The sequence below is a fragment of the Lampetra fluviatilis genome, chromosome 41 (genome assembly GCF_964198595.1).
Source record: "Lampetra fluviatilis chromosome 41, kcLamFluv1.1, whole genome shotgun sequence".
NCBI lineage: Eukaryota > Metazoa > Chordata > Hyperoartia > Petromyzontiformes > Petromyzontidae > Lampetra > Lampetra fluviatilis.
Window position 1 is genome coordinate 6,534,867 of NC_136315.1, and position 19,540 is coordinate 6,554,406.

Consider the following 19,540-nt stretch of genomic DNA (forward strand, 5'->3'; position numbering starts at 1 on the left):
AGAGAATTTAACTCCCAGAGCGTTGTCTCGCGTTGATGCAACAGTTTTAAGGTCATGTTAGAATTTGTTTCAGGTGTGTGGTGGGGGTTTATATTTAGTGATAGCTGTGTTTAAAACAATAAAGTATATATGTTTTTTAAATGTATTTAAGAAATGTAAAGCAAACGTTTCAAAATCTGATGCTATTTTAAAGTGATTGTAAAATGTTCCAATATTGGCAAGATGTGTTCACATTTTTTTTATCCTCTTTTACCAATTGAATACAACAAAAGCGTTCTCTCTCACCATGAAGATGACGATCAGGTTAAAAATGCCACATTTTATCTTTTGAGTTTTTTTCCACTTTTTCCTTAATTCCTCAAACATACTTTGCTTTTAAAGTGTGCAATGATGGCTGACAAACTATTTCGGTCGGTCGGTAAAACCTAACCATGCCTGAGTACACATTTATGAAGACACATTTCTGGTTTTTAGCTGTGGCCTGTTTGTAAATGTGGTGTTATGTGTCAGCTCCATATCGCTGTGGCGAGAGGGGCTGTTGTTACAATACAGTACATACATTTTGAGGGTAAGAACTCAAGCAGAATAGACGATAGACAAATTCAAGTCAAATCTATGTTGTTCATCTTGGTTGAGCGTTTAACATTTGTTGACGTTTTTGTTTTGCATTGACTGTGTTGTGCCCCCCATCCCCTAAACAAGGTCACAGTGCAGGGCTTTTATCAGCTCGTGCCACTGGCACTGCAAAGCCTACACCTGTGAAACCATGCCACGGAGTCTTTAAATGTCCCCACTCCTCTACAGGGTGGTCCAGGTGTCTTGTTATTTCATTCTCTAAAGCGCCATTGCTGTATAACCAATGGGTGTGGAAACAAAGAAATGAATGAGTGAAGGGAAAAAAAAGTTAGGGGCCAATTAATTTTGGGGGGGGGGGGGGGGGTCACAGGACATCTGGACCACGCTGTATAGCAATGCATCGGTGATTTCCGAGTGGTGTACGAATCGAAGCATTGCGCTTTGTCATTGAAGAGGACTGCGTTTCACCGGTTGAAGCCTCGTTTTATGTTTGAATTGTAAAGACATTTTTTTCCAGTCCAAAATATTGGATCCATGGACCCAGATGAAATGTTTTACATTGTGGTATCACCTGAGATGGCAAAGTTTGAGTTGTACCGATACCTTTAAATTGCCACTAAAGTGAATTGCGTGAATCTTATTTAATAAGCACGTAATCACATAATCGTCTTTGTTGTGAGCCCTGTACGGAAATTGGTATCGCCACACATTTTGTCGCCACTTGTGGCACAGAATCCTTCTCGGCCCCACCGCGGACGTTGAAGGCAGATGCTGCTGTGCTGTTTTTACAAAAAGTGCTTTTGCAAATTGTACAAAATGTGACTCGAAATAAATAAAGTCGGATACGGAATGTCAAAGACGGTGGTGCTTGTTGGAATCGCGCAGTAATTTACTTTGGATAGGAGTCCACGGGAAAAGAAATACATTAAAAGAGTGAGACCATATTAGCAGCAGCGAGGGTTGGGGATTGTGTTTGTGTATTTTTTATGTATAAAGTGGGGAGCTGTAGTGTAGCGGTTAGCGTGCTGTGCTACGAACCCGGCATTAGCCGAGTTCGATTCCTGTTCGGGGCCACCAACACCAGGTGACGATTATCTGAACCGGTCCTGGGCTTCCCCTAGGTCGACTCGGCCTCAAATGAGTACCTGGTGCGATGTGTAAATAAAATAAAAAATTAAAAGTTCATCATTGCCCGAGGACAGGGGCGCCCAAATTAACAAGAAGAGCCATTTGTTTGGAATTCGGTAAACCAAGACTCAATATTTTACGAGCCGCAATGAACCTGAGCGCGAGACGGCGCTCCTGATTAAATAGCGTCACGGAGGGGCTCTTTGGAGAGCCGCAAGCGGCTGTACTGCAGCAGTAAACTGGCGTGTCAGGCGATGGTCTTCCTGCAATGTTCCCTTTGTAGCGTGTCAGACACAGTTCCGCTGTTGCGTCATTGCTTGCTGACAGCAGCGGCACGGTGACCTGGTCGTCTCGTGCACCGCATCAAGGCGCGGCCTCCGCATGTTGGCAGTGTCTGACCCATCTACGCGTGTCACCTACCGGTGTCGATCTTGATTTTGAAGCTTTCGTGACTGCAGCAATCCATACTCTCTGCTTCTTTTCGGTTAAGTCACGTGGGTAGAAAAAACCAATAATCAAAAGAACACGACGTTTCTGTCGCAACACAAGTGTCCGTCAACGACTTGTCGGTTCGTGTTCACGGCTTGCCTCTCACACGCAACCAGTTCTGCAGCCGAAGACGCTCCCAGTTTACTCGCATGGGTAACACATTCCTGCGGAGGGAGCTGGTAGGAACGTTGGGTTGCCCGGTCAATGGCCAGGGTCAACGGCGGCGTGGTGTATTCCGCAAATATGGCCGACTGTGAGGGTGGGCACAAGCCGGCGTGAGTAGGTTAAACGTTGAGTTATATAAGGGCACCACGGGGTGACCAGCCCCTCCCCACCCAGCCCCTCCCCACCCTCCCCTCCCCACCCAGCCCCTCCCCTCCCCACCCAGCCCCTCCCTGCACGACGGACGGACACAATGGGCTGGTGTAACCAGGAGGTTCCTGCCAGTAAAAGGGTTTATTCTAGATTTGAAGCTTTCGTGACTGCAAGGATTCATACTCTTAGGTTTTTCGGTAAAGTCACGTAAATCTAGCTGACGGTCCCACCTGATGACGGAGACTTGTGTTGCCTCCGAAACGTCGTGATTTATTATTTTATTTCTATTATTATTTAAATTATATATTGTTTTTACCTACGTGACTTTACCGAAAAACCTAAGAGCATTAAAAGGGTTTATATTTTGACCCAAGTCGGCACGTGTGTGCGCATGCGCTTTGGTAAGAATAACAAAGTGTGGACTTTCGTGTTGAGATCTTTGAAACGTTGTCAAATCGTGCGCACGTCATGAGTTTTGGTTTGGGGCTCGCTTAATATTTTAGACAGTTTGAAGGTTGGTTTTGTGTGTTGTGTTAAACTTTAAACCATAGGAAAACTAGTTGAGTTTGTTTCTATAGAAAGAAAATAAGTCGACGCAGGAGATGTCTTTGTATTGTTATGAAGATTAGACGTCACGTGCATGCACAAAGATGTGTTTTCTTTTAAAGTTTCACTATTTTAAGCACAGTTGTAGAGCACTAAGACATGTTTTATTGTGAAGAGGGAGATTATTACGTGGTCCGAATAGGGTATGCTTTTATAAGCACACCAGTATCCAAAATTAGAGGTCTATTAAAGCCATTTAAATACTGTGTTCAGTTATTATCTACGCAATGGTATAGAAACACATTAAAGTACGTTCACAATGCACACTGTCGCACTGGTGTTTAATTGAATAATTGTAATGGCTTTGGATTGTTTCAGTTTAATCTGGCTACTCAAGAATTTGTAAACAGCGATATCACATAATCATACATCTACATAATATGAAATGTCATGTCATATAACCATCAAGTGAATACAGTACCTGCACAATGCATCATTGTGCGTGTACGAGGTACGTGGGCGCATATCTCGTGCGATTGTGTGTTTGTATGTATGTATGTGTGGTCGGGTGTGTCATTGTGTGGTTGGGTGTTTTCGTTTGCTGCCGATCCAGTGAAACGGGAGCTGTTGATCCCTTGAAGCGGCTCGTCTCTCAGCGCTCGGCTGCAGTGGCTCTCACAGTTCCTTTGGCCGAGGACGAGCGGCTTACATTGTCGCAGTCACGTGTGCATAATGGATGAACCAAATTCTCACTTTCCACGTCAATGCCCCGTCCTCCTCGCAGCATCAGACCAACCTGCAGGGCTTTCTTAACATTACAACTAAAGACATGCATCGATAAAACTGTCGCCAAATAAATAACAGGCGAAAACTTTTCGGCCAATTAACTTTCATTAAAAAAAAGTTAAGGGTTAATTGCGAGTTTTTCTTGTGCACAACTGCCAACGCAGCATCAACAAGTACTTTGTGTTGATCAACATCAGCCAAATGCTCAGGGCTTGCGTTTCTAGGGTGCTTAAAATCCTCGACAACTAAAACCGCATTACATCACATATCATCCTAACCACGTTAATGCCCTGCTGTAGTCGAGCTGAGGAGATGCCGAGTGGCAGCAGTCCTCGTGCGACACGTGATGAACTCGGCACCTTCCTGAAAATTGTCATCTGTCTGCCAGCATGGGGCCAATATTGCCATGTCTTTTCCCAATTGATTAACTTGTGAATGTGAGTACTTTATAAATGTTGTACCAAAGCCAACATCGATGATAAAATGTCTCCGCTGAAATGAGCATGAAGGCCGAGTTAATATTCATTGGTGGTCCTCAGTCGCAAAAATTCCACGTTACCTATGGCAACAGCTCGTTTGATATACATGAATACACGTATCATTCATGCAGGGCCACTTGCATACATAATGCTTACCATTTACCACCTGCCCTCGTTTTCCTAGTCAACCTCTTTATGATGTAATTGTCCTTGGAAATGTGTAAGTCTTCCATTCCAAGTTGTTGTTAGTTGTGCAGTAATAGCCCACTCAAGACCATGCATTTCCATGGTAGTTCTCTCCTCTCGAGTATTGTGAAACACATTCCTGCGGAGGGAGCTGGTAGGAACTTTGGGTTGCTCGGTCAATGGCCAGGGTCAACGGCGGCGTGGTGTATTTCGCAAATATGCCCGACTGTGAGGGCGGGCACAAGCCGGCGTGAGTAGGTGAAACGTTGAGTTTTATAAGGGCGCCACGGGATGACCAGCCCCTCCCCACCCAGCCCCACCCAGCCCCACCCTCCCCACCCTCCCCACCCAGCCCCTCCCCACCCAGCCCCTCCCTGCACGACGGACGGACACAATAATCCCCTGTGAGCTGGTGTAACCTGGCGGTTCCTACCAGTAATATTCTTCTCCCCATTATATGTTCCAGTTTTTTGTACCACGAAGTGGCAACCCTAATGCATACGTGGCATGCACATTCCTAGCATAGCAGGTTTAAGTAGTTCATTGTGCAGCTGTCTAAGCAAGACGTGTGTGCATGCACTCCGAGCTCTTTCTTGTTCAATGAAAGAGGATCCTGCCCCGACTCTCTGCCTGTGTGCGAGTGTAATCAAGAAAGGCCCCCCCCGGTAACACAAAAAAACCCCGCCAGTCAGCCCTGGTAACCCGAGCTCTGGGAAGGCATTGCAAGTTTAAATCGAACAAGCAGCATGCGTGTGATATGCCCGTGCATAATTCATGTCATCTGTTGCAATGGAAGTTGCAATTTCAGCCCTGAGATATAGAGAAGCTTACGAAAAAACACACCTTTAGTGATAGTGTTCCTTTAACTTATACCGACGTTTATAGGATACGGAGGAACAAAACAATTGTAGGCTCATGACCTTTTATACCAGTGGCCATTAATGCCATCACTGGATGCTGTCGTCTTGTGACGTCATGGTTGGCACACTGGACTAAAGGGCCGTCCATAAATGACGTCACGCACCTGAGGGGGGGGGGGTCAGACATTTGTGACGATGTCTGACGAGGAGGGGGGGGGGTGTGAGAAATGTGACGTCACATCAAAATGCGCAACTTTAAATAAATATAGACAACACGTTCTACTTAATTAAATAGACATTTTAATAAATGTTTTCTCCTACAACATCAGAGTGCAGCGCCACATTAAATACGCACTACAATGACTATAGTTTAAAGCGATTTGAAGCAAGTTTTATTTTCAAAATAAAAATATGGTTTGGGGGGGGGCAGAGCTTTGTGACGCCGTGTGACGAGGGGGGGGGGCAAAAATCGTCCAAAATCGCGTGACGTCATTTATGGGTTACATTAAACCTCCCACCCTCCCCTTGCTTCTATTTTCCTATAGAGAACGGATTGGGCGGGGCAGAGATGCTCTATTCTTAGGTTTTTTCGGTAAAGTCACGTAGGTAAAAAAGTAAAATTAATAAAAGTAAAATAAAATAATAAATAATAATTAATTCATAATAAATACCTACGTGACTTTACCAAAAAAAACCTAAGAATATGAATACTTGCAGTCACGAAAACTTCAAATCTAGAATCAGAGATGCTCCATCCACTGCTGACCTAGACTCTTGTGCCCCGCCCACTCCGTTCTGACACTTGGGGACCACGCCCACTTTTAAACCTTTACAGTCATTTGCATAATTAGATTTGAAGCTTTCGTGACTGCAAGGATTCATACTCTTAGGTTTTTTCGGTAAAGTCACGTAGGTAAAAATAAGTAATAAAAAATATAAATAATAGAAATAAAATAATAACACAAATATTTATATTATGTTTATTATTTATTTTATTTTTACCTACGTGACTTTACCGAAAAAACCTAAGAGTGGTCATTTGCATATTAGAGGCCCGCCCCCTTTTCTCTCCGCCTGATGACGATCGAAACGTAATATGATAATTGGTTTTTTACCCTTCTATCTGGCAACAAAACTGACACCTTTTTTACAAGGAGTCATGCCTGCATAGACCACAATACCTGCAGTCATAATGCAAACAAAAAACACAACTCTGATAATGTATGCACTGTCCTTGAAGTTGATTGGTCCACACCCGAGACAGCTTTCCTTAGAGCCTAGTCTCACATGGTGTTGGACCAGACGACGCCAAAAGGCGCACAACTCAAAGACAATGCACCATCAGAGCACGAGGGCTCGGGGTAGGCATCTCCAATGGTGATCGAAACGTAGTTTTATGTTTATTTTATTTTTTATTAATTTGAACCTATCTACGTGACTTTACAGAAAGACCCAAAGAACATTACGTAGCTATACCCATTTCATCACTGATCTTTATGGCAATTCATTGTTAAAAGTTGTTCCCAAATGTAACATTTTAAGCCGTGACATTAATATGCGCCAGGGATTATGGTTGGTTTTACGACAGTTGTGCAACCTTCACATTTACGACAGTGCCGTCGATGCCGAGGTGCCGTAAATGAGAGTTTCATGGGGCCATGTGCCATTGTGTTTTGTGTCGTTGTTGTGCAGTGCTGGAGTTAATGTTATTTATTCTTTTTTCTGTTGTTTGTTACTGCTGCTGTTTACTTTGAGGTTTCTTTTTCGTATTTGGAAGTTCACGAGTGAATTGGAATTGCTCGTTAAGAGTGTGCATTTTGAATCAATTAAAAACTAAATTTTGCTTGTATAATGCCCTAAGCCACTCTTACAAACGATACTTATCCACGTTTCTTGAGTTCTCATCTCGTTAAACAATATTAACGTGACCTAATACCGTTTTGTTCAACCCGTGTTTAACAATTGTTTTGGCTTTTTAATTAACAATTACATGAATTTTACTTTGTTACTTTATTTAATCCAACTTCTGTACTGCTTTTTTCAATTATATTAACTATTGATCTTTAACAATTTCCCTTTAAAACATTCCGCGTAAATAACAGTTGTCTTTATATAATCCTTATCCTCTTTGGGCAATGCGATTTATTTGGTAATCCATAAAGTCTCGATAGCAGAGACGACTAAATTAACCTCCAACCACTGAGTTCACCATCAATGGCGTCATTGGTCGAAGGATTTCTTGGGTGAACGAAACCCTCAAAGCAAATGAACGGCGTCTACTGGGAAAGCTGTGAAAAATAACTTTAGAGCTCATCGGATTCCTCCAGCATAAATAAATATTCTGACTCTTAACGAACATTCGATGATGAGATTAAACGTTTCGTAAGCCCTGTGATGGAACGGGTACAGTAATTGACAAACGTAGCAAGCAATACTAAAAATACAATACATTAAATAAACGCTGAAAATACTAACACGCTTAAAACAAACTTCCCTATATCGTCGGAATTACTGCTAAAATAGCTCAGTTCTTAGAAACGCAACAAATTAAGGCGAGATTTGTAACTAAATAAAATATACTTTGCGTTAACTTCAACAAAACATAAATTACCGAACTTATGATCAGAAGGTGTATATCACATTGTGTACATGCGGTAAATGTTACATTTGCCAAACATGTTGCAAAATTTATGTACACGACTTAAAGTAGAGTAAATAAATGTTAAATACAAACAATTATCTGCGGTGGCATAACACGCGCGTTAGGAAAGAAAATCAAGAGACATTGAGAAAATCCAAAATAACATCAACCGAGCCGGACAGCTATAAAATGAGTGCGACTTGGAAACGATTAATAAAGAATGATTTTTAATGATGCTATATTTTGATTGTACTGTATTAAATAACCACCAACTTATTCAATCAACTCCTATGATTAAAATCTGCATGTGAACGCTGAACAGTGGCATTAACACATTCCTTCAATCCTAACACAATACACCTGAACAAAATTCAGGACAGCCTAGTTTCCCCCAAACGGTAAATATATTCATCCGACCTGTCAATCACGACCAATCAACTCGTAATCAACTAATTATTGTGCCGCTGACGTTATTATATCGACCTGACCCAGATCGGGAAGCGGCTTCACTCGAGATCCGAGCTCCTGTAAACAATCTCACGACGCTGGAGGTATCCTCCAGCGAAACGTCGTCGCCCGTTTAAATGTCGTGAGATAAGAAGACTCCAACAAAACCCGGCGGTGGGACGAAACTTGTAGGCCTCGGCAAGGCAAGGTAAAAACAACGAGCCTACCTTTACCTTACCACAATACAATCACTCTACCCTTACCTTTTACCCTTTAGCAAGGTAAGGTAAAAAGTAAAAACGAGTCTACCTTTACCCTACCTTTTACCTTACCACAATACAATCACTCTACCCTTACCTTTTACCCTTTAGCAGGTAAGGTAAAAGCAACGAGCCTACATTTATCCTATCTTTTACCCTCACCCCATACAAATTACCAGCTTACAGGGTAATTACTGGGGTACTACTACACATGAACAAGGTTTATAACAGGTAAATGCAAGGTAGAGCGCTTCATTAATCTAGAATACTCTCGATGATTCCAATTTTAAATGGAGGCCACGGACTGTGCCATGGAGCTTTTAGCGGTAAACAATGTAGTAGGTAAACAGGGTAGTAGGTAAACAGGGTAGTAGGTAAACAAGGTAGTAGGTAAACAGGGTAGTAGGTAAACAGGGAGGTAGGTAAACAAGGTAGTAGGTAAACAGGGTAGTAGGTAAACAAGGCAGTAGGTAAACAAGGTAGTAGGTAAACAGGGTAGTAGGTAAACAGGGAGGTAGGTAAACAAGGTAGTAGGTAAACAGGGTAGTAGGTAAACAATGTAGTAGGTAAACAAGGTAGTAGGTAAACAATGTAGTAGGTAAACAAGGTAGTAGGTAAACAAGGTAGTAGGTAAACAAGGTAGTAGGTAAACAGGGTAGTAGGTAAACAGGGAGGTAGGTAAACAATGTAGTAGGTAAACAGGGTAGTATGTAAACAATGTAGTAGGTAAACAGGGAGGTAGGTAAACAATGTAGTAGGTAAACAGGGTAGTAGGTAAACAGGGTAGTAGGTAAACAAGGTAGTAGGTAAACAGGGAGGTAGGTAAACAATGTAGTAGGTACTATGGGAACCTCATTTGCCAGTAAAAATATGATAATTGGTTTTTTACCCTTCTATCTGGCAACAAAACTGACACCTTTTTACAAGGAGTCATGTTTGCATAGACCACAATACCTGCAGTCATAATGTGCGCCTTTTGGCGTCATCTGGTCCAACCCATGTGAGACTAGGCTCTAAGGAAAGCTGTCTCGGGTGTGGACCAATCAACTTCAAGGACAGTGCACATTATCAGAGTTATGTTTTTTGTTTGCATTATGACTGCAGGTATTGTGGTCTATGCAAACATGACTCCTTGTAAAAAGGTCAGTTTTGTTGCCAGATAGAAGGGTAAAAAAACAATTATCAAGGTAGTAGGTAAACAAGGTAGTAGGTAAACAATGTAGTAGGTAAACAAGGTATTTGCCGGGTAATACTTCGCGCTACCTTTACCCTACCCTTTACCTTACCCCTTGGCATGTCGACACCTGGTAAAAAGGGTAAATTACCTTACCTTGCCGAGGCCTAGGCGAAAGCAGTAATACATGTGGTACGTTTGATTCACGTGACACTTGTATGCATTGGCTGTGTTGGGTGGAGGGTTTATGATACATTTTTACATAACCTAACCAAACAGAGACCAATTGTGAAATGCCATGTTTTAATGTTAATTAATTGCCTTACTTTATTTTTAATTAGTCATTTTGGTGACCCAGGGTCACCTTAACAAATGAGATCATCCTGGTCTCTTGAGTCTTCATCTGGTTAAACAAAAAAAACTCGAATCCACGAGTGGGTGACCGCCACCCCACACTCTCCTTTGTCGCCCATTAGAACAGTATTCGCAGTAATCGACTAAACTCAGGGGTGAGGAACGTCCGGCCCGCGGGCCGTATTAGGCCCACGAAATCATTTGGTGTGGCCCTGCCAAGGCAACCGCAGGCGGGACTCGAAATTAAATACATCTAGAAGCAAACCTGGAAAAGCAGTTGCGAGTAGCAGCAACATCAACACCAGCTAACATCACGTGCCTCGCCAAAGAGAAGCAGTTCCAGCCATCACTTTAGGGGTGAGTTAATTAAATGTTTGACCAAATATAACAGGCTAATTTTTAAATCCTTTATATTAAGTTCACTTGCTTGCTTGCGCTCTTACGACCGTGCAAATCTTTCGGTCGTTTTTTAACCCACTTCCCGTGATCCAATCGAGCTGACATTTTGCACACAGACTCGTTGTGCGTGACAATTTATTTTCGTGAAAATTTGTTTCAAAAATGTTACACTTTTTAGGATTTTTTTTTTTATATTTAATTACCAATTGCTTAATGGTGGCAGGCAATCATCTGACCCATAGGTGGCAGCCATCTCAAGCCAGAGGACGAGAGGACTCTAGCCGCCCGTTTCAAAGACCAATGTGGGCTGGGTTGTGGGCCATTGAACACGCATATAAAGGATTTATAGTGAAAAACTTTGTTTTTACGGGTTAATTTTTAAGTTGATAATTTTGTATGGCCCGCGAATGACGTTACAAATATCCAAATGGCCCTTGGCAGAAAAAAGGTTCCCCACCCCTGCACTAAAGCGTTGACAAACTCCAGTCCTCGCGACACACCACCACACGACGTGTTTCCGCGGTTGCTATTTGGCTCCCCACTCAAATGAAATCGTTACACACCGCACGCGCCCGATGATAGTTAAACGCCTCCGTGCGTGTACACGGACGATGTTAGGTGTTGATTATTATATTGTTTTAGATTATTATATTGTTCTAGATTATTATATTTGTGTTTGATTATTATATGCTTCGATTATCTATGCGTACTTGGGTGCATCGTTTTAGATTATGGAATTACACGTTATCCATTATCAAACTCCGTTCGTCGTATAATGTACAACGTATGGGTTGTAGAGTTATAAATACTATTTTGGACAATGTAGAGTTATATTTGGTCATCGACTGCTGGGGTGAGGTTTCCCGAGTTCTGGTTATATGACCATACTTCACCACCCTGGTCGGTGCGGGATGAATACGATGGGGAGCGCATGTTGGAGCATCGTACATTGAACAATGGTTTTTGCTGCACTGCCCTCTGTTGACAAACTCACCTTGGTAAAAAAAATTAACCAAAATTATTTGAATACTGTGCTGGATTTTAAACAAACATTTCAACGCAAACTTAACTAACGTGTTCGGAACAAATGAGCCCCACTGTGATGGCGTGGACATTTGATGCAATATCAGGCACTTGAGTCAGGATCGCTAAATATTGTACTGTATTGTCCGAATGCCTGTGTGCAGGAATTGTTTATATAATTTACACCCCTCTGTAAGTATTCACTTTTTTATAACAAGCATTCTTTCATGCGACGTTGGTCAAATCAACGCTCCACAATATTCTGAAAATGTTTAGTCATTTATTGACAACACTCCGATCGTGAACTTTAGTTGTCACTGAGCTCCCACTCGGCGACATCCTCTGCAATCCCCGAGCTCCGCTTTACCACGCGTTTCTGCCCTCGTCTATCATCATATTCCCACCTCCGATCAGCACGGCTGGCTACGTAGGGTGCGAAAGAAGTTTAACATGCATACATATAGTGACGTCCTATGCAGAGGTTTACATGCAATATGTTTTTACTGGTAGGAATTTCCTGGTTACATCAGCCCACAGGGGATTATTGTGTCCGTCCGTCCGTCGTGCAGGGAGGGGCTGGGTGGGGAGGGGCTCGGTGGGGAGGGTGGGGAGGGGCTGGGTGGGGAGGGTGGGGAGGGGCTGGGTGGGGAGGGGCTGGGTGGGGAGGGTGGGGAGGGGCTGGGTGGGGAGGGTGGGGAGGGGCTGGGTGGGGAGGGGCTGGGTGGGGAGGGTGTGGAGGGTGGGGGTGGGAGGGGTGGGGCTGGGTGTGGAAGGGCTGGTCACCCCGTGGTGCCCTTATAAAACTCAACGTTTAACCTACTCACGCCGGCTTGTGCCCGCCCTCACAGTCGGCCATATTTGCGGAATACACCACGCCGCCGTTGACCCTGGTCATTGACCGAGAAACCCAACGTTCTTACCAGCTCCCTCCGCAGGGATGTGTTTTATGAAGTAGATGTGGCGAAGCATCAATCTGTGGATGTTTTGATGCGGTCGATGGTTCCACCAGTGTCTTCGAGGAATGCCAAAGCCAGGCGGTGCGATGTTTGGGTCTCGAATGATGAGGTGTTTGTCTTCTGGAAGTCCCATGTTCAGCCACTCTGTTCACCAGCGGTCTGTCAGATCTGGGTGAGATTCTAGGATGGCGAGAGCACGATCCCAGAAAGGGGATCGGGAGTTGAGGTTTTGGTTGATGGTTTGTAGGTTGTTGTAGGCACGAAAACGTGTCAACTCCCTTGCAGTTTGCATGTCTCTGCAGATCGTGGCAAAATGTTCGCCAGAACGGAGCCAGGGGGATTGGTGTCCGTTTAGGTTATGACGCACAATACGTCAGCTGGAACTAAACTGAACTGGTGGGCTTAAGGCCCCTGTATTTATACTATTTATAATACTGGAAAGTTCTAGAAGTTACTCCAAGTTTACTCGGCACTGAATCTATCTGGAATGTTCTGGAAAATAGGTAAATTTCAAAATATCACTGTGCTGGTCACGAAAGCGAAGTCTGTGGGGAATCATAGCCATTTTTCTACTTTTAAGGCATATGCAATTAGGAAATAACACTTACTACCCAGGAACAAAAAAAAATGTTAGTGTTATTTGTGCATCTTGCGGTTTGGTGTACAAGCTCCCATACCAGGCTGGAGCGCAGCGACTGTGTCACCCAGTAGATCCATGAGAGGGAGGCAGCAATCCGTTTTTTTGCAGCGGACGATTCTTGATTTGATTTTTTAACAGGATCTGTAACCTATATAAATAATAATATATGCCTCGGATTTCCTGGCTGCTGGCTGGGCTCCTCTCCACACCAACAGTGGAACTCTGTTATTCGTGGCTGCGAGCCGTTGCCACTGCAACTTGCTGCCTAATTGGCTACACGGAATTTTCCGTGCAATGAACGTACATTGAATTGAGACGGCAGAAGAAATTCGCAATACATTACTGTACTTTGATAGCGACACCTGAAGACGGGGTGGGAGTAATGAATGAAAACTGACGAGGTTAATTTCAAATTGCTAACATTTCAATTTGTGCTGTTAGAATTATTTAGGCAGAATATCAGAAGAGGGTGATAATTACAGCTGTCTCATTTTGTGTTGCAGAGCAACTGGTTCGCTGCTACCGTAGTTATTAAAACGGTTTATTATTATTACACGCTTTTTATTAACTCACGCTGTCTTGTTGTATGCTCAAATCGTGTAACTCAATTTTAACCCACTTCCCAAAGTGGTATCGACTGCAAACTTGGTATACTTATGTGATACTGATGACAATACTATATTCTATCATAAAAAAATACAAATTATATCTTTTTAAACATTCTTTTTTACATGTTATGTTTCGGCTTGGGTCTAATTGTCCACGTTCAACTGTAAATCACAACGGTCCCCCTTACGTGATGGCAAACTTCATGGCCACTTCCTGGAGTCGTGGAGTTCTGCTATTACGAGTACAGTACATTTCATTAAAGCGTGTTTTTAAAAAAGTTTTTTTTAAATATTACTTTTATTATTTTAAGGATAGCATCTTGGCTCTGGGAGGACTGAACCGTGACATTCCCTGAGCAATGTGAATGTCGTCACTTAATGACGGACACTGGACCCCCTTGAGTTATTAAATTTCAAGGTTTTTAACCCAGAAATACTGTCCTGTGTAATAATGCGATCAATGACACGTACTGAGCCCTTGTGGGGTTTTTTTTCCATCACGTTTTATTTGTTTGCGTACACTGGCTTTAATAACATTCAGTGCCGACGCTCACTGCACAGCATGGTGGGGTGGGGGGGGGTCTTATTTTGTTTTTATACCTAACACCCGATGCGCCTCGTGCAGTCAAACTCATGGCACGTACACACACATACACACACATACACACGCGCACACATAAGGTGGTGTGTGCGACTCTTTGCATCATCGCACTCCTGGGAAAATCGGATTCCCGGACACAATTTTCATGCAAACCACCAACCTGCAGCTCAATGAACGAATGGGATGATGTTAATGATCCCCCGCCCCCCCCCCCCCAAGATCAAATTAAAATTATTATCGTAATTGCCATCAATGGACTGACATCCTCCCCCCCCCCACCTGACACTTCCTCTGGATGGATCGCGTGACATGGAGCTTTATTGACGTTTTCAAGCACTTAATGAGTGAATGCAGGAAGGACATTTAATATTTTACAAAAGAGATCATGACATGCTGAGATAATGTGCACTACAACTACATACTCAATCTGCATACGTTTTTTTTTAAGTTTAAGTCTTAGAAGGTACGCTAGTGAAGTCCGTTTCCTTTACGCCCCCTCGCGATAAAATGTCCTTGGGTCTGCGTGTGGTTTATATTTTTTTAAATGAGCAGTGTATGGGAGCAGAAACATTAGGAATTGTAACACGCCACTAAATCCTTTAAAATGTGGTCACACATCAATCCTATAAAATGTTTTACTCAGTGTCTTGACTTGTTTGTGTTATCCGAAGTTTCATTTTTGTTTACTTTGTTTCAAAACCACAAATGGCGTTGTTCACGTCATTAAATTATTCCGTCGAAGCAGTCAGCCACTTGTGGCATATACATGATTAGCACATTTGTTCGCATACATATAATAGTTAATAACAGTTACATCAGTAGTCTTAATATATATTAGTGCCTTTTGAACATTCCATACATTAGTACCTTAGCTTACACACACTACACGAAGGCTACTTCTTGTCATTTCTCCTGCTCTCGCTCTATTCTTTGCTCGAGTGACTGTTGGCATTTTCTGCTGTAATTGTGGCTACCACCTGAGGTACAAAACAAAATTCTGGACAGGTAATCGGCATCATAAAAACTCCACAAAGCATACGGATACAGCTGTCAGTTTTGCGGTTCAAGTGTTTTTTGGAGCAACAATTCCACCGTAAGTTTTTGTTTTCATCAGCCTCGGGTCATATGTGCAGGTGGATTGAGTAACTGGAATATGGAGGCAGTGGCTCCATCAGAGCATCCTTTGCCAGACGACAAAATTGTAGTCCATGCAGCACTGATGCATTCATAATGCATTTCCTGCACTATTGACACATGGTCACATAATTCCACTCAATCCCCTGCACGTCACCTGGAGCTGAAAAAGATTTAGGTGGCATCATTTGCTTATCACAAATTAGAGCCGCAAATCGCACAAATAAATTAACAGTAATGTGATTCTTTTTTTTGTGAAAGCAAGAACCATTTCACAGGAATAAGCTTCATTCCGGGAATGGCCGATTTTTTTAAACAAACAAAACAGGATGGTCGGTGGGAAAACTTGGGACAGGTGGCCACCCCTGGCCATGGTCATCCATCGTTCAATCGTGTGAGACCTGGCTATTTTGAGGGTTTCAGCGATTTTAGTAACAGCTCACGCTAGCAATTGGGGCCGCGCGTTTGTCTTTGGTGGCTAGAGTGAATGAATCGCAAGCCTTGTAACCGCAGCCCACCCGGACGTGTGTCAACTGCGCAAAGAAAATATATAGGCAGAAAAGTAAACGTGATAAGTTATGAGACTGCGTGCATGCACACATAATAGGGTGTCGATGACAACAACAACAGCAACGTACATCTCGTAGTAAAGTATGTTCGAACGCCGTGGCAAGCCAAAAGACCTACGAGACAGATGGGTTGGTAGGCTCGTGTTAGCGGTGCACCATAGGCTGGCCTCACAGTGTTCAGACGTGGGCACACACACAGGGTGACTTCCAAAAACAGTTCTTGGTCAAGAATGGTGGGGCCACGTGATTTCACAATGCGCCCCCCTGGTAGGTAAAGGTGGCGTAGTCAATGTTTAACGTCCCCTTTCTCTGACACGGGCACCCACGCGCACGCGTGTGTGGAGTAGAGTCGGGTTCAGTTTTGCATCGTTTGTCAGTTCTGATTGACTTGGGTAAGAGTCTTATGTCGAGTAATTTTCCACAGAATGGATTAAGGTCAAAGTTGGTTTGCATTGGATCAGGCCTAGGTAAGGCCAGACAAGGATGTGCCGGGTGTCGCAGCACACTTTGAGTTTAGGTAAGCTATGGTCTGGTTGAGTTGGATTAGGTCAGTCAGGCCAATATAGGTCAGCTAGGGGTTTTGCAAGGCTGTGCTAGGGTTAATAGGGTTAGTATGGACATGAGCACAACGTGGGATCGGGTAGGGTTGAGTTGGGTAATGCGAGGGTTGGATAAGGTGAGAGACACATGGTTACACTGGAATTGGTGGGGTAGTATATTGGTAGCATCGGGGAGTTGTTGGCCTTTGTTTTGGAAGTTCATGTTGAGGTTGTGGTGACGGTGGTAGTGAAGTTGAAGGTCAGCGTTGCTCCCTGCATGCCTCGACCCGGGTGTGGCGATCACATCCCTGTACACAGACATGTTCTCCGTTAAGTGTCTGTCCCTGAAAGTGTGCATTTAAGCCAAGTTCACAACCCAAGCAATTAAGATGCATGTGACTTGGTTGTACCTGACTGAATTGCTTAGATGTTGGTGGTCTCTGCAACCAGTTGAACAGTTGCACATCCGGTTTCTCGCAGTAGAGACCAACTCAATCGATTTCCTCGACGATTTGTAGCAACGCATCTCATTGCGTGCTGGACATTTGCGACATACAGTTCGTTCTTACAAATCCTGAATATGCTGTTCTATTTCCTTGCTGTGCAACTACGAACTCGGATGTAGACAAAGCAGTTGCAGGCGAATTTTTTTTTTAAGTTTTGCGAATTCGAGGGAGAATTGATTGCATAACTGATTGCTCAGGTGTGGACTTAACTATATACAGTGAGGGAAAAAAAGTATTTGATCCCCTGCTGATTTTGTACGTTTGCCCACTGAAAAAGAAATGATCAGTCTATAATTTTAATGGTAGGTTTATTTGAACAGTGAGAGACAGAATAACAACAAAAAATACAGAAAAACGCATGTCCAAATTGTTATACGTACAAAATCAGCAGGGGATCAAATACTTTTTTCCCTCCCTGTATATTCGTTTCGCAATTGCCCTGGTCAAACTAAAAACACACAGCTCACGTCCGTGCCACTCGTAAATCACCGAAAGGCATCGCACCTCCCTGCGCCCCGTGGGAGCCATCGTGGGAGCCACCGTGGGAGCCACCGTGGGAGCCACCGTGTGAGCCACTGTGGGAGCCACCGCTTGCCCCTGCTGGCTCCGAGGGCGACTCCGCAGGCCGGTCCTCCACCCGGCTCCATCCCGAGCCAATCCACTCCTCCACTTTGTCCTGCTCACACCAGAGATGGCGCAGCTGTTTATTTTAGCTGTTGCACAAAGGACTACATTTCTCTATCGACTAGCCTTTTGCCCGTCCGAGGACGGAAGCTGTAATATTTACGTAAAGAAACGTCTGCGTAGCGTTATTTATTTGAGTAACTTTCGATAAAGAAACGTAAAATGGAAAGCGAATTTGCATTAAAAAATGTCTTGCTTATGATAGTAATGATGGGGGGGGGGGGGGCTCTTTTGCAGTGACGTCACGTACGGATTGGAGCACTGTGCTGCGTAGATTTATTTTTGACCATCACTTTCTGTAAAGAAACGTCGTCATATTGAAGTGGCTGCGAAAACAAATATCTTTCCACTCGACCTTCTGCGTGAGTGTAAAAATCCACCCGCTCATGATTATTTTATTATTAATGACGGGGGGGGGGGGGGGGGTGTCTGTCATGTGGAGTGATGTCACGTGCGTTACACACATTTCTGGGCTATTATAGTAGTATATCTTCCAGGTCACTTATACAATGAAGCAGGCACTCAAATAGTAGCCACGTAGAGGGGTATACTGGAGGTGGTGTGCCGGGTGCTGAAATAATTTCTGGGGAACAAACTCGCACCCAGCTCAAATGAAGCCTCGGGTGTACAGCAAGTGAATTTCTACAGGTTATCTATACAGCGGAGTGATTTCCCCTGGTACAGTAAAACCTTGGATTGCGAGCATAATTCATTCCGGAAACGTGTTTTTAATCCAAAGCACTCGTACATCAGTTGTGATCACGTGACGCTCGGCAGACAAAGCTTATACACGCACTACTCGTGTTGCAAGACCTTGCTCGTTTATCAAATTAATATTTATTAAAAAAATGTGCTCGTCTTGCAAAACACTCGCAGACCAAGTTACTCGCAATCCAAGGTTTTACTGTATGTGGCTCTGGTAAATTTAAATCCATTATGGATTTAGCCTATGACCAGATGACCCTAAAATGTACCAGATTTCGTAACATTTCAAACACTAAGCAGGTTTAAGCCTGGTCAGTACTTGGATGGGAGACTGCCTGGGAATCGCAGGTGCCGTAGGCTGGCGCTGTGAGGCATCTTCAGGGTGACAACAGTACAAACATTAATTCTTGAATCCATCTGTACGGTGCTTTGAGGGTTAGCATATTGCTTAAGTGTTCTCTGGGTACTCTGGTTTCCTCCCACGTACCGAAAAATCATGAATGGGAATTGGCCAATTATCACTTTGCAGGGCCCACCAGATGAATTGTCTTGGCTGTATAAATAAATGGCATCTTCTTGGTTCTTTCGGTAAAGTCACGTAGAAGGGAAGTAATAAAATAATAAAAATAAAACATAATAAAATAATTCTCACGACGTTTCGGCCACAACGCAAGCAGCCGTCCTCAGGTGAAGAAATTATTTTATTATGTTTTATTTTTATTATTTTATTACTTCCCTTCTACGTGACTTTACCGAAAGAACCAAGAAGATTAATCCCTGCAGTCACGAAAGCTTTAAATCGAAAAATAAATGGCATGATTATGATAAAATAAGTACCTACATAAATAAGCAGATAATGCCTCCTTCACACATCTGTCTCTCCACATACAAATTAAAGGTATTTCTTCCAAACCTGACACTGCTGATGAGACACT

General features: G+C 43.4%; 1 protein-coding gene across 16 annotated transcripts in view; it reads right to left on the reverse strand.

Moving 5' to 3' along the window:
* Positions 1-14,350: 14,350 nt before the first annotated feature.
* LOC144946487 (ankyrin-2-like) overlaps positions 14,351-19,540 on the reverse strand; it is a 253,800-nt gene continuing 248,610 nt past the window's right edge. For 14 of the 16 annotated variants that reach the window (XM_078875404.1, XM_078875418.1, XM_078875417.1 and 11 more), the window contains 2 exons: positions 17,706-17,892; positions 14,351-17,018 (listed from right to left, as the gene is read on the reverse strand). In XM_078875404.1, the coding sequence (XP_078731530.1) occupies positions 17,011-17,018; positions 17,706-17,892 (195 nt within the window). In that variant the 3' untranslated portion in view covers positions 14,351-17,010. The remainder of the gene's footprint in view (positions 17,019-17,705; positions 17,893-19,540) is intronic. The other 2 variants (XM_078875403.1, XM_078875414.1) reach the window with 2 other exon arrangements.